Source organism: Stegastes partitus, unplaced genomic scaffold (genome assembly GCF_000690725.1).
Source record: "Stegastes partitus isolate 25-593 unplaced genomic scaffold, Stegastes_partitus-1.0.2 Scaffold455, whole genome shotgun sequence".
NCBI classification, from domain to species: domain Eukaryota; kingdom Metazoa; phylum Chordata; class Actinopteri; family Pomacentridae; genus Stegastes; species Stegastes partitus.
Window position 1 is genome coordinate 31,386 of NW_007578186.1, and position 14,685 is coordinate 46,070.

A 14,685-nucleotide genomic window follows, 5' to 3' on the forward strand; every position below is an offset into this window, starting at 1 on the left:
TAGAGAAGGAAACGGTGTGCGTTAAGCATGAATGCGTAAAAGTTCCAAACAGTTTTTAAAATGTTCAGAAGAAGAAATTTAGTGCAGAAGAACAGAATTCTGGACGAAAAGTGACAGAAAGTTGGTGCAGGGCCAATAATAACGATGATCAGAATTACATTTTTTGTAAGTGAATTCCTATTTTGGCTTTGAGACGGTTTAAAAACAAAAAACAGAAATGGCAGCGATTAAAAATGTCTCTTTATCACACACACACTGAGGAGTGATCTTTCCTCATTTACGCCACACATTTCAGTTCCCTGTTGTGAAAAAAACAAACATTTATTTTGAGGGGAAGAAAGGGAAAAACTAAATTATTAAATTTCAATCTTTTTGGTGGCGTCTCCTGCGGAGCTGTCCGCTGGAGTGTGGTGCTGAAACACAACTGTTCTTATAAAATAACGCCCAAATCTTGAGCAGCAGTGATGCAGCTGATCACACTTGAAACAACTGCAGATTTTCTTGTGTTGTTGAGTCCGCACTTTTAGCCAAAAAAAATGCGTAAAAGTGCGCGTTATTATAAGAGCTTCAACGGTTTTTGTAAATGCATCTCCTATTTTTAGAGTAAATCGATTAAAACCGCTAAAAGCCTCATTGTCATTTAAAACTCAGAAGGTTAATTAAATGTAACATAAAGGGAACCAAGCATCTCCGGCTCTGCGTTGACGCAACTGGCTGGACAGCAGTGTGCACTCGGGATTTTGTGTTTAATTAGCATAAAAGATCTGCTGGAGAGCAGCAGGACTGTGCGTCACAGCCATCGGCGGAGATGGGAGGGGGAAAGGGGGGATACCTATGGGAGTCAACAAACTGCAGTGTGTATTCCTTCCACGGCCGACAAAAACCAGTCCGGCTGATGTGAAATGATGACTTAGCTCACAGCGTTACAGGTGACTGGAGACAGCTGGGAGCGTCTGGGAGCCGGAGGGGCGCAGCAGACCGACCTCAACGCAGCCAGCGCGCTGATGGAACCGGCACCGTGAGCTGTAGGTGAATCCCCCCCAAACCTGTGAGCGCTGCCCGGGACCAGCACGTCACCTGAATGACGGGATATGAGACGATGAAGCAACTAGGGACGGCGGGGATAAAACGAGTCCAAGTCACGAGAGTGGAAAAGCGTGTGCGATGACGGACAGCGCAAGGGACAGAGAAGAGGTAAAGCAGAGGAAAGTTGTCTAGTTAATTAGGGCTCCCCGGTGGTGGATGAGAAAACAAAATAAAGAGACGGAACAGATGTGCCAAGCGTGCGTAATTCTGTAAACAAACTTCATAGAATCTCTTTTATTTTTTTGTAAAAGACAAGACTTGAGCCAGAAAGGGACGAAATCATGGAGCCGGAGGGGACCACAGCGGGGCACGCCACTAATATGGCACAATCTGCCGCCTCCAAACTGTCCCAGATGGGCGAAAGAACTAAACAACTGGTAATCCAAGACCCAGAACGGCAGAAACGGATTATTCTCGTAATAGTCTGCATAGCACTTTTATTAGACAACATGCTTTACATGGTAATTGTGCCAATTATACCCGATTACCTTGAAGAGCTACAGAAATCAGCGGATCGTGACCAAGCCGCTGCAGTGCACACCAACTTCACCAACAGCACCGTCCACAAAGTAGCCAAGGGCAACTTCGACCTCCAGATAGGCGTTCTTTTCGCCTCTAAGGCCATCCTGCAGCTCCTGGTGAACCCGCTGAGTGGCACGTTCATAGACAGGGTCGGCTACGACATCCCACTCTTCATCGGACTCAATGTCATGTTTATCTCCACTCTCATATTTGCCTTCGCTGAAAACTACGCGACCCTGTTCCTGGCGCGCAGCATGCAGGGCCTCGGCTCGGCTTTCGCGGACACCTCGGGGATCGCTCTGATCGCAGACAAGTACACAGAGGAGACGGAGAGGAGCAAAGCGCTGGGTATTGCCTTGGCTTTCATCTCTTTTGGGAGCCTTGTGGCGCCCCCCTTTGGAGGGGTCCTCTACCAGTTCGCAGGGAAGCGGGTGCCCTTTCTGATTCTGGCCTGCATCTGTCTCATCGATGGCGTGCTGTGCCTGACTGTGCTGAAGCCCTTTTCCAACCGAGAGAGAGAAAACATGCCAGTGGGCACCCCCATTTATAAACTGATGATTGATCCTTACATAGCCGTGGTGGCCGGTGCTCTCACCATCTGTAACATCCCTCTTGCTTTCCTTGAGCCCACGATCGCCAACTGGATGGAGGACACCATGCACTCCAGCCAGTGGGAGATCGGCATGACATGGTTTCCTGCGTTCTTCCCTCATGTCCTGGGTGTCTATCTCACTGTCAAATTAGCAGCCAAGTACCCTCATCTCCAGTGGTTTTACGGGGCTATAGGTATGGTGTTTATAGGTGCGAGCTCCTGCACGGTGCCAGCCTGTAAAAACTTTGGCCAGCTCATGATCCCACTGTGTGGCATCTGTTTTGGCATCGCCTTCGTGGACACGGCGCTCCTGCCGACACTGGGTTTCCTGGTGGATGTGCGCCATGTGTCAGTGTATGGCAGTGTGTACGCCATCGCAGACATCTCCTACTGTGTGGCCTACGCCCTGGGGCCCGTGGTGGCCGGACAGATAGTGCACGACCTGGGCTTCGTTCAGCTCAACTTAGGCATGGGGCTCGCCAACGTGCTTTACGCACCGGCGCTCCTGCTGCTGAAGAACGTGACTAAGATGAAACCCTCTTTCTCCGAGCGAAATATGCTCCTAGAAGACGGTCCAACGGGGCTGTACGATACGATTAAGATGGAGCAAAAAGAGAAGAAGAAGAAAGGTTTGTGCACGACGATCGACGAGAATGGCATTGAAACCTTTGCTCAGCGCTCGTACTCAGAGGAGGAATCCTCAGGAGGAGAGTATGCGTAAAAGTCCTTTAAACTGAGTGTAAAACGATCAAAGTGCCCATTTAGAGTTGTGTGTAGCCCGTCTGATTCAATCAAATGCATAACACGATTAGGAGTGTGTAACAGCATCAGTTAATTACTGCTTCTGGTAACAATTCCTCTGGGTTTTTGTCAAATCAAGTAGCTTCAAGCTTTCTGGCGCTCGCTGGCGTTTCTTCATTTTAAAAGTGAGAGTATTGTGAAAGATTTGCTGAGATAAATGTCTGTTCATTAGCAGTAGTTATCAGAAACGGACTCATATCGTATTCAGGGAATTATGTGTAAATGTATTTTAACAAAAGAGCAAATGTAATGTATGCGTCCTTCAATGTATTCTGTATTTTATTTTTATTTATTTTTTGCTGCTAAACTCAATATGCAATATTGTACGTCACACGACAGTTTTAGAAAGGTGGACATTAACTGAAATCTGCGTCTTGTTGTTCGTTTCTTTTGGATGATGTACTTCTGGAATGCATAGCCTCAATGTATGATCTGCTACTGTACATACATGTATATTCATGTACATAATTAAATCAATATTATGTGAATGATACTGCTTATTGAAATGATTTATTTAGGCAATAAATCAAATTATTTATTGTGGTTTATGGTAATTTTATTTTTCTCTACAGATGAAAAGCAAACTAAATAAATTCTAATGACTATAAGGTGGTTTGTCAAAAACATAGTTATATTTATAATGTGAAGATTTATCATTTAAATCAGGTTTTGTCTCTGCACACACACGTGTGTTGGAGGGAAACGAATATTAAACTGCTTAAGGCCCACATTGATGTAGTTTTGTAATTTCAATTCTGACTTTTTGTTGTTGTTTTTGAAAGGAGGTAATTGTAATAAAAGTAAAAGCAACTTCTTATAATTTAAAAATAGATTTCGTGCAAAATACATGAATAATTTTGATGTAGGATCCTGTGGCTGATACTGTGTGCAAAATAAAGAATCTGTCAAAGCAGCGTCGCTTGTCAAAAATGCAAATCATACAATGTTAAATACAAGGCGCCAATTAGATCAGTCAGACGCAGTGAGGTGGAGGCGATGTATGCGCCCAAACTTATCCACGAAAACTGTTGCAAATTCAGTAACCCAGGGAAAGAAATCCGTGTAAAAAATGCATCCAAATTGTTCTCCTGCAGAGTGTGAGCATCTGAGGCGTTCAGTCGGCGTCTAAATAAGGTGGGGTGAAGATGTGAAGTGCCAAATAAACTTCTCGGCGAATAGCAGGACTTCTGGGAGGAGCCTGGCAGCCAGGAGGCTGAGGTACCCTCTCAGCATCGCTCTTGAGCCAGCGAGGGAGTTGTGCTCACGCCATGCAGGGGATTGAAAGATGCTTGAAGTGATGAAGGACCGAAGTGGTGAAATTTTGAAGAATTTTCTCTCCAAATGGATTCAAGTAAAGATGGACCAACCTAAAGTTACAGTTTGAGACCCAGGACGGGAGTTCTTTTTTTTCTGGCTGGTGAGTAAAACATTTCATTTTTATGTGATGGATTATGTCAGTTGTATCTTAATTATATTAGTTATGTGAGCACGTTCACGTCAAATGCGCAGGTTGCAAGAAAATCTAACAAGGTGTGCTTTCTTGTAATTTATTTTTCTTTGATCAGCTTTTTCTCTTAACATTTCCATAATGGTGTGCACTCACTTAGACTGTCACTGTGACAGACATTTATTTCAAGGCGCTCTGCTCACTGTACTGACATTATCCAATTTATATTTGTGGACACAGACTCTGTTTCATGAAGCAACCTGCCTGACTGCACCTCTGCGCTGCCAACATGCCAGTTCTGGACCGAGAGCCCTCCAAAGAGTCAGGAGGCGGAGATGTAAATATCTTATATCTGAGTTATAAGAAGATAAAACAGCTTCACAAATGAGGCTCATCAAATCAAAATAAAACAGATTATAATAATGAGATCAAAACATAAAAGTAATGTTTAAAGAATTAAGTATCTAAGTGAGAAATTGGCCATTTTGTTATAGTGGTTGTTCTCAGTTATACAATACAACTAAACTGATTATCATTTAGCCAAATTAAATACCTTCTTGATTAAAATGACATAATGTATGTATCAGGTGATGCAGAAGTTTTGCTTGGTGATGTGCAACCACATATCTAGTTTTTTTTTTTTTTAAAAAACTGGTGATGAGAGCTTAAAGTTTTGCATCCCTTCCCACACTGTCCAGGGTCTGCCGAAGCTGCCGCTCCCCACCCTGAAAGACACACTGGAGATGTACCTGAGATGCATGAAGCACCTGCTCACAGAGGAGCAGTTTGACCAGACCCAAAATACAGTGAAGCAGTTTGGAGCCCCTGGAGGGGTGGGGGAGCTACTACAGAGCAAACTCATGGAGAGGAGAGAGAACAAAGCAAACTGGGTAGATAAGACATTTTGAAAATGTACAAATTAAAGTGCACATGAATGTATTTTAGAGTTCGGGCAAACTGCTGAATAAATAGCATACATGTGTGTTTATCAGTGCAGCTGTAAAGTTTGAGTTATGCATGGAAATGTGCATTTTGTTTGATAAAATCTTAGGTATGATTTAATCAAAATTTACTGCTGTATACAAACCAGGGAAATATTTACAGACTTGTACCTGTGTAGACTTATCAATCATTTGCTATCAGACTGTGCTCTTGAGTAAATCCCTCTGTTATCTACCGTAGGTGTACCACTACTGGCTGAATGACATGTACCTGAACAACCGACTGGCTCTGCCCGTCAACTCCAGTCCTGCCATGGTCTTCCCGCAGCAGAACTTCAAGGCTCCTATCGACTCCTTAAGGTACGAGACGCTGCAAAACCGAGACAAATGAGTCATGCAAGAAACCTCACAGCATGATGCAATAAGAGCGGGCAGACAAACACGCTGTCTTCCAGTAGTGGAAGTGACCATTTCTTCTGCATCGTCCCACATTACTCATCCTCCACAACAGACACAGGCAGAGAGCAGACTGTAATTGCCATGAACTGTAAGAAAAAAATAAAATAAATCAGTAGCATTTGTCAGGTAGTTTTTGACTCTAACAGCATGAAGGCAGAGAAATGATAGAGAACTGAACAATGCACCAGCTTTGATTGATTATAGGGAATTGAACACTTCCTTGCTGACAGATAGGGTCATTACCCAGAACACCTCTAGGCCTCAGAGGCCAGGCCAGGCTGCTGGTGGCAAGGTTAATAGACAACAAAAGCTATGGTTTGGTTAACATTGATCTGGAACTGGCTCCTTAACCAGATGATTTACATCGAGCATTTAAGTGTGATACGGCCGCACAATAAATCAACAACGAGGGTAAAGAGTGCAGGACTGAGCTATTACAATGTGATTAAACAGAGCACGGTGTTCCTCCCTAGGTTTGCTGCTCACTTAATTTCTGGAGTTTTGGAGTACAAGACTCTTCTTGATGCGTAAGTTAACATTCAAGCAAGCACAAACAGAAATTATCTCCTCCTGTGGTGTAAATAAAAAGCTCTGATAAAGCTGTGTGTGTCTGTGTGTAGCCGCGCGTTGCCTGTGGACTATGCTCGAGGCCAGTTGGCTGGAACCCCCCTGTGCATGGAGCAGTACTATCGCCTCTTCACTTCCTACCGCTTACCAGGGCCTGAGAGGGACACACTGGTGGCCCAGGAGAGCAGCGTGATGCCAGAACCTGAACACATCATTGTGGCTTGTAAAAACCAGGTCAGACTGAGAGGAAAAAAAAAAACACAAATCCCTTCAAAACGAATACACGAGCTTGACAGGAACACATCTAGCCCAAGATCCAGAGTCCAGAGTCTTCATCTGTGGAAGCTCAGCACATTCAGAACATCTCATGCTTATCGATTAAACACAGAAGAGCATTCCCGGCTTAAATAGAAGTTTGGCAAAACAATCCAGCTCAAGCAAACTTTCTTTTTCTCTGGCTTTCAGCTTTATCTCATTGGTTTTTGTCACAAGGTATAAAATTGCAAATATTAGGAGCAGGCTTGATTTATAAGTTAATGCAGAAAAGGAGTTCTTAAAATGGCACAAATCAACAATAGGAACAGAACAGAGAACATATTTTACACCAACAGCCAACTGCTTTTATTATCTGTAACATTATGTGACAACTGCACATCAGCCACCGATTTACATGAAAACAGTTAAAAGTGCTCAAACGGGTAAAACAATTAGTGATGCTCATCAAGTCCATTAATAAGAGATAATAGATCAGAATTACATGTGATTTCATTTTGAAATTCATTCTAAGATCAAAAAGCTGAACTTTAGATCTATCTAAAGCCCGTCCTCCTCAGGGTGAAAGAGGCGCCACTGGAAATGCTGCAACATTTCTACAGTCATGTCTGATGGAGCAGAAAACAAGAAACAGAAAACAAGAGCAGTTAGATAATTGTACAAGGTTTAAACAAATCCAAAGGTTAGCTGGATTTAAGGTCAAACACAGCTTCCTTTTTTTTTTCCTTTTACCAAAGCTGGCTGTTGTAAACATCCACTATGGTTCACAGGCTCACCTGGTAAACATCTGACCAGTGGTAACTTCCAGAGCTGTGCACATACACTTTATTACAGCAAAATGAGTGATTATAACTGACACTTCAGGTGTGCTCAACTTTGTCTATTGCAGAATAAAGTCATTTAGATAATTGGGCCAAACTGCCGGCTTGTTAACAGCCTCTCTGTCAGTCTGATCATTTGTGTTTCCTTGCAGCAATCTCATAATTACTTTGGTGAGTACAGTGTTATCACATCCGGGAAAAATGGTTTTAAGATTCAAGTTGTAATTAACCAGAGTTGCCCTTTAACTCCATTTCCAGTCACTATCTATTTCCAATCAGATCCACTGCATTGCACAATATTTTAGTTACCTGTAAAGTGAAGATTTATTCATCAGTGAACTTCCTATAACGTGTAGAAATTAGAAGAAAAAAAAACAACTAAACGACATAAATCTTTGACTTTAATTCTTCCTAGTTACACTTGAGCATAGTTTTTCAAAGTACAGGGCAGACTGATTGCGCCACAAATCTTGCCACAGTTCATCTGTCTTATTTGTTTCTGTCTCTTTATGTAAGACTGACTCTGTGATGTTGTGATCAGGGCTCTGTGGGAATCCTTATGGCCCTGGCTGTATATCCAGACTCGCTGTCACGCTGCTGAATGAATTCTGAATGAACACTGCACCATGGATAATAATCAAAACATCCAAAGTGCTTTCAAATCTCTGCACAGTCGCATATGATTCTAGAGAGACAGGCGTACTGAAAACACTCTGTGTCCAATCTGACCCTCCGTCCAGTTCTTTGTGATGGATGTGGTGATCAACTTCCGGCGTCTGAACGAAAGAGACCTGCTGACTCAGCTGGAGAAAATAGTCAAGATGGCTGAGAGCGAAGAAGAGCGGCTCCCACCTATAGGCCTCCTCACTTCAGACGGACGGACAGAGTGGGCCGAGTCCCGCAGTGTGTTAATGAGAGGTAAATAGTTATTTTTCTTCTAAGTAAGGCGGCTCCAACTCTGTCTGTTCCACCTGAGTGACTTTTATTTCCTACAGAGTCGACCAACAGAGACTCCCTGGACATGATTGAGCGTTGTCTGTGTCTGGTCTGTCTGGATGACGCCAGTGGTCCTGAGCTCAGTGAATCCACACGTGCCATGTTGATGCTGCACGGAGGCGGCGTGGCCAAGAATGGAGGAAACCGCTGGTATGACAAGCCCATGCAGGTCAGCGAACACAGACACATATCTGAACAGAGCCCTGCATTATGTTTGATATTAGTTATTGAGAAAAAATAAGAATCAAAGAGGGAGGAAGTTTATGTAGATTAATGATTTACAGTATCAGTTTTCCTCTTTAAATAGTGAGGAAAGTGACACGAGTGAAGAAATTCATTTTCATTTCTCACAGCACAGTGGATGTAATTAGCCAATCCTGTGCCAAAGTAAGCATTTACATTTATACAAATTCAGCCAACACTCCCATTTGACTTCAAACTCTATGCTTGCAAAACATCCTTAGTATGAACTTTGATACAGATGTTTTGATGAAAAATGACAGATTGCTAAAGTTAACTGTTCCTCTCTGGGTATTTCCTCCACTGGAGGGTGTTATGTGTGGATCAAATGTATATGAGGGAACATGTATTTGCAGTAGAAGTATAGTGTTGCAAATAAATTGAACCTTAAATAATGTAATATTGCAGTTCAGCTCCAGAAAATGTAACTGAAAATAGCATTTCTGTGTCAGTTTGTTGTAGGAGCCGACGGCTGCTGTGGAGTCGTGTGTGAACACTCACCATTCGAGGGAATCGTCCTGGTGCAGTGCACAGAGTATCTCCTGAAATACATGTGAGAAAGGAAGGCCACTGGATATATTTGTGGATATACTATGCAAAGAAAATCTAAATAAGACTATTCTTAAATTATGCTAAATTATATCACATTGCCATCAGGATTGGAAGTCCATCAAAGCTGGTCAGGGCTGCCAGTGTGAGTGAGCTGCCTGCACCACGCAGACTCCGCTGGAAATGCACTCCAGAGGTTCACAAGCTCCTCACGTCTTCTGCTGACAAACTCCAGAGGTTTGGCTTTACTCTGGTTTTTCAGCAATCAAAGAAATTAACTAATAATTTCAGCTCATGGTGAAAATTTCTCTTCTCTTGTCCAGGCTGGTGAGAAATCTGGACATGAACGTCCACAAGTTCTACGATTACGGGAAAGAGTTCATCAAGAAGCAGAAGATGAGCCCAGATGCCTACATCCAGGTTGCTCTTCAGTTGGCCTTCTACCGGTAAGAAAGAGCTCACAGGACTGATTCTCATGCGTCAAGCTAAACCGGGACTCTGAGCTGCAAGACTCTCTTTCTCTGTGCATTCCTGCAGGTGTCACGGCAGACTGGTGTCGACGTACGAAAGCGCTTCTATACGTCGTTTTCAGGAAGGCCGAGTAGACAACATTCGCTCAGCCACACCCGAAGCACTGGCCTTTGTCAAAGCAATGACTGATGGGAAACTCAGCACAAGCGTAAGATGTTTTAATGCTACAGTCATGCTGTCATTGCATGAATGAATGCTGCTGCAGAGTCAAAAAAATCAATTTGAATGACGTAACAAGACAGCTAGTTTTCTTTGCTTTGCTATTCAATACTTCACTGCAGGCTGTGACCATGAAAAACTATGCTTACTGTAAATAAACGATTGAATCGTCTGGTATTGATTGTCAGACCTTTACTTCTGCAGGACACAGAGAAGATGGAGATGTTACGAGGTGCCATAAATGTGCAGACAAAGTATACTATTCTGGTAACTACTTCCTACTTTCAGGTTTCTATGACAGTGTTTTCTCATCAAATAAATACAATAACATACTTTGTGTTTTTCAGGCTATTACAGGGATGGCTATAGACAATCACCTACTAGGACTACGAGAAATTGCACATGAAATGAAGATAGAGAAGCCGGGATTATTTAAAGACGAAGCCTATCTCATCAGCAATCAGTTCATTCTCTCTACAAGTCAGGTATACGCACATGGTTTGAAAATGTATGTTGGAAGTTGAAAGTATCCATATTACAAAATGTGAGCTAATTCTATAAGAAAAAGTAAGAAGAAACTCTGAATTTTGATAATTTAGCCACATTTCTAATAAAGAAAAAATAGCAAATGTATAGAACCTTCCACCAAAATGTTTAATATTATCTGTTTATCTGTTTTCTAAGATGCTTTTGTTAAATTAACTACCCTAAGTATCCAGCATCACAAGAGCAATGTCATTACATTAAGCTGATTTTTAAAAACTTTTTCTTTTTAAATTATGTCTTTCTTATTTAAATGACAAAGAACAACAATTACGACACACATTTCAATCATTTTTTCTAAACTAGGGCTGCAATTTGTTATTATTTTTCATTATTAATGAATTTGTTGCTTTTTTCCACCTAATTGATTGGTGGTTTAGCCCATAAAATGTCATGAAGTTGTATTTAAAAAAATGTGGATTTTGGAGCCCCAGATGAACTACTAAAATATGTTATATATCCACAACCAAAAAATATCCAGTTTACAGTCAAAGAGGAGTAAAAAAAAAATGCTGAAACTATTAAAATTTAGGAAGATGGAATCAGAGAATTTAGACTTTTTCTGTGAAAACATCACTTAAACTGATTAATCCGTTCAAAACACATCACTCTTGCATGTAAACCTTTCCACTTACAGCAGCATTTCACCACACCAGTAAAACTGTGAGTAAGCACCGAAGCATTATTCTTCCCTCAGGTCCCGACCACTGTGGAGATGTTCTGCTGCTATGGACCCGTGGTTCCAAACGGATACGGCGCCTGCTACAACCCTCAGTCAGACCACATTATCTTCTCCGTGTCCAGTTTCCGCGAGAGCCCACAGACGTGTTCAGCAGAATTCGTAAAGTCCTTGGTGCAGGGACTCCTGGACTTGAGGGATCTGTGCAGTAAATGCAACTCTGGCTCCAAACCAACCGAGCAGAGAAAGGCTCAGACGCTGGACACGCACACACAAACGGAGACAAACTGGCAGAACAAAACCCCGCAGAGACAATCTGACTCGACCAAGAATCAGCAAACAGTTCCACAGGTTCTGGTGAAGACACCAGACCAGACTAACGTAGAGGCCCAGACCCAGACGTCATCACAGGGAGAGGCTTTGAAGAATGGAAGCAAATCTTAGGAAGATGTCAGTGACTGCGTGAAACTAAATGTGTGTTTTTGTGCCGCAATAATGTGTTCCTCTTGAGTCAGTCATAAAATATACAGTGTAACTGTGATAGGAGATGTTATGTAAAGGAGTATTGTTGTATACTGTACTGTAAAGTGTTGATAATCATCTAATCAACTTATTTTTTGAGGATATATATATATATATATAATGGTGTTTAGTTGTTACAGAGGATGTTTTTCAGCTGCTCTCACAAATACTGCAGGAATTGAAATGTCTGTTAATGTTGCTGCTGTATGTAGATAAGATGTAGAGTGAGACTTATGCTTTGGATTGTTTTGCACAAAACTGAGATCAATAAGCCAAAGAAAAGAGTACATTTATTGCTAAACAACTACGGCTACAGTTAAGCTTCATAGGAAATATTGAAATTGAAAAGAAAGCGATGCAAACACTCAGTACTGACTCTGGATCTTACATGTTTGCATCATTTTGTCCATGAAGCCTGTCAGTCGGTTTGATGGAGCAAAAACAGCCTGAGTCATGACAAATAGCTTTTTTTTTGTTGTTGTTCTTTTTCTTTTAAATCTCTGTGTCAACCTGCAAATCGCATGCTGCTATTTAATGATCTTCTGAAGACTGTGACGCCGCAGTCTTCTATGCAATCTCAATTTGTGCTGTCTATTCTGTGTACCGTACCAACAATACGTGTGGTGTTACTGAAACATCTGCTCGCAAGAAGTATCCTTGATAAAAAATCCCTCCTCAGTCTGTTCACATACTGTCCTGTAGTCCATATGCTGGGACTCACACTGTGCTTGTGTACATAGTAAAACAAAATGTAACTGTGCAAGACTTTAAAAGGATACTTTTAAGTTAAAGAATGTTTAGTTGATCAAAAACTGTGTATTTGTAAATTTATGAGCAGAAAATATCGATTAAGTTATTTATTTTTGTATGATATAGTCTAATGTTACAGGGTGTAATTGTAAGTTTGAAACTTACTAACCAGAGGTGATCACTGTGTTTATGACTGTCAAAGTATTGTATTTATAAGATATTGTTGACGATTAAACGATACAAACCTAAATCAATTTAAGGCTTAAGTTTGCTGCCTTTGGAATACTTGGAAATTGTATGTTAGGGCTCTACACACATATGCAGTATATAAGTGTGTAAAACAGGTCCTGAAGCGATTGAGCTGCATTGTTTATGATGTGAACGTTAACTATGTATTACTAGAGACATGGGACTCAGTCAAATTCCTAGAAAAGTTTCTTTATTGCAGATGAAGTCATTAAAACCCTCTTTGACCAGGTGGAAGCAGCATCTCCTGTAGTGCTCGTCCTGCAGTCATGAAGCCAGAGTGCATTAATAGTTATGTCTGTTTTTTTTAAAAAGGAGGCCAAATCAGCTTGAAAAGAGTGCAGGTTGTAGAGTACTTTTCATCTAAATTCTAAATCTTCTGTGTGTGTTTTTGTTTTTTGTTTTAAATCATTACATTTAGTAGTGTTTTGTGGTTGCTCTGGGAACATTTCTGTTTACAATTTTATATAAAATTATTATATAGCTAGTGTTGGAGTGGTTGAACTATGCATGTGAACCTATGCATGTGCTCATTTAAAATAACTGTCTGTCTTTGGTTTGCCAAGAATTTACAGTGGCTCAGACACAGATGGTGGTGGATGGGTTTCCACCCCCACCTGTTTGCCTCATTAATTTACCAGCAGCTTTTTAACCCTCAAATCTAATCTTTTTTTAAAATTATCATTATGATCAACTTGCTATTTCACAGTTTATCTTACTTATGCATACATGCACAAGTAAGCTGATCTGTTCTGAACTTGGCTCGGCCACCTATCAGCAGCAGAGTGTTTGACGGTTACCCAGGTGACCACAGTAAACAATGCCAGCCAACGCACTGGTGACTCTTTGCTACGGACCTTATGAATCCAGTGGAGTGGTGCAACACAGAACCTTCCGCCTGCAGGGTCTCCAAGGTGCGTCTCTTCTCCATTCACAGTGCTATTAGGATCCCTGCATGTCATCTGTCTTTATTCTCACAGGTGAGTCAAACAACTTTCTGTCCAATATGTCTGCAGCCGCTCTGAGGGCGCGCGGGCACCGGTGCGTCCTGGAAGAAATGCACATCTGGAACATGGTGGAGCTGGTGGTCAGTGGGGAGGTGGTGTTCAGGTGTAAAATAAAGGAGCTGGAGTTTGGTGAGTTTGTAGTTTCTAACTGCATGCTACATAAGGGGGAAGTCGTTCAGTCTGGCAACCTGCTGTGTTTTTCATCCGAAGGTGGAGATGGGAAACTGGATCCTGTCTGCAGGGAAGCTGTTACTGCGGTGGAGAACGCTTACTGAGGAAACAGAACCTGGCTGATAAACAAAAAATAATGCATGCATGTGCATTCAGTTTTCCCCCTTATTCAGCTGAATAAACTATATAGACTGGAGTTAGTTTACTGCTTTGTTACTGCATGAATTCCCCAAAGGACCCTCACATTTACCACAATTACTCTATTTTATATCAGCAGATGTTGGTTCTTTCCTTCACTGCAGATTGAGGGAGTTTATATCATGGAAAGCATAAAGTGAGTTGGCACTGCATTATATTCTGAAGGTCTGTATCAAAATGAGGTTTTCGACACATTTATCATGGTAGTCTGTATGTAAGTTTAATATACACTACCATGGTATACACATTTATCATGGTCGTGTATATTCAACTTACATGACACATATTTTTAAAGGCCCCCTTCGGTGTAAGCCAAGTTCTTCATATGCTAGAAGTCATATCATGGACGAAATATGCCATAGTTGAGCATGTCTGCCTGGAAACTATAGTTCAAAGATATCCATACAGCTGTGTTGGTGTACTATGCGCTGTTTTGTTTTGTTCTTCTTTAAAAACGTTTTACATGTTAGTCTTTACTGTTACGCACTAAAACACCAGGTCAAATTCCTCCCATGTGAAAACCTCCTGGGCAATAAAACTGATTCAGATTTTTGTACAGATTAGTAGTTTTACAGTGTTTGAGCA

The 14,685-nt window shown here is 41.6% G+C and overlaps 3 protein-coding genes across 3 annotated transcripts; all 3 read left to right on the forward strand.

Moving 5' to 3' along the window:
* The first annotated feature begins 1,367 nt into the window (after positions 1 to 1,367).
* slc18a3a (solute carrier family 18 member 3a) lies at positions 1,368 to 3,018 on the forward strand. Its single transcript, XM_008286430.1, has one exon. The coding sequence runs from the start codon at positions 1,368 to 1,370 to the stop codon at positions 2,919 to 2,921; it is 1,554 nt and encodes a 517-aa protein (XP_008284652.1). The 3' UTR covers positions 2,922 to 3,018.
* Positions 3,019 to 4,737: 1,719 nt separating this feature from the next.
* Positions 4,738 to 11,650, forward strand: chata (choline O-acetyltransferase a). The gene is made up of 14 exons (XM_008286462.1): positions 4,738 to 4,785; positions 5,147 to 5,338; positions 5,631 to 5,749; positions 6,322 to 6,375; positions 6,469 to 6,649; positions 8,250 to 8,427; positions 8,505 to 8,674; positions 9,198 to 9,298; positions 9,403 to 9,531; positions 9,618 to 9,740; positions 9,832 to 9,973; positions 10,189 to 10,251; positions 10,332 to 10,469; positions 11,225 to 11,650. Exons 1-14 carry the CDS (start codon positions 4,738 to 4,740, stop codon positions 11,648 to 11,650), a joined length of 2,064 nt encoding a protein of 687 aa, XP_008284684.1.
* A 1,894-nt stretch (positions 11,651 to 13,544) lies between these two features.
* On the forward strand, positions 13,545 to 14,020 carry cunh10orf53 (chromosome unknown C10orf53 homolog). Its single transcript, XM_008286431.1, has 3 exons — positions 13,545 to 13,638; positions 13,741 to 13,860; positions 13,942 to 14,020. Exons 1-3 carry the CDS (start codon positions 13,545 to 13,547, stop codon positions 14,004 to 14,006), a joined length of 279 nt encoding a protein of 92 aa, XP_008284653.1. The 3' UTR covers positions 14,007 to 14,020.
* The last annotated feature ends 665 nt before the right edge of the window (positions 14,021 to 14,685 follow it).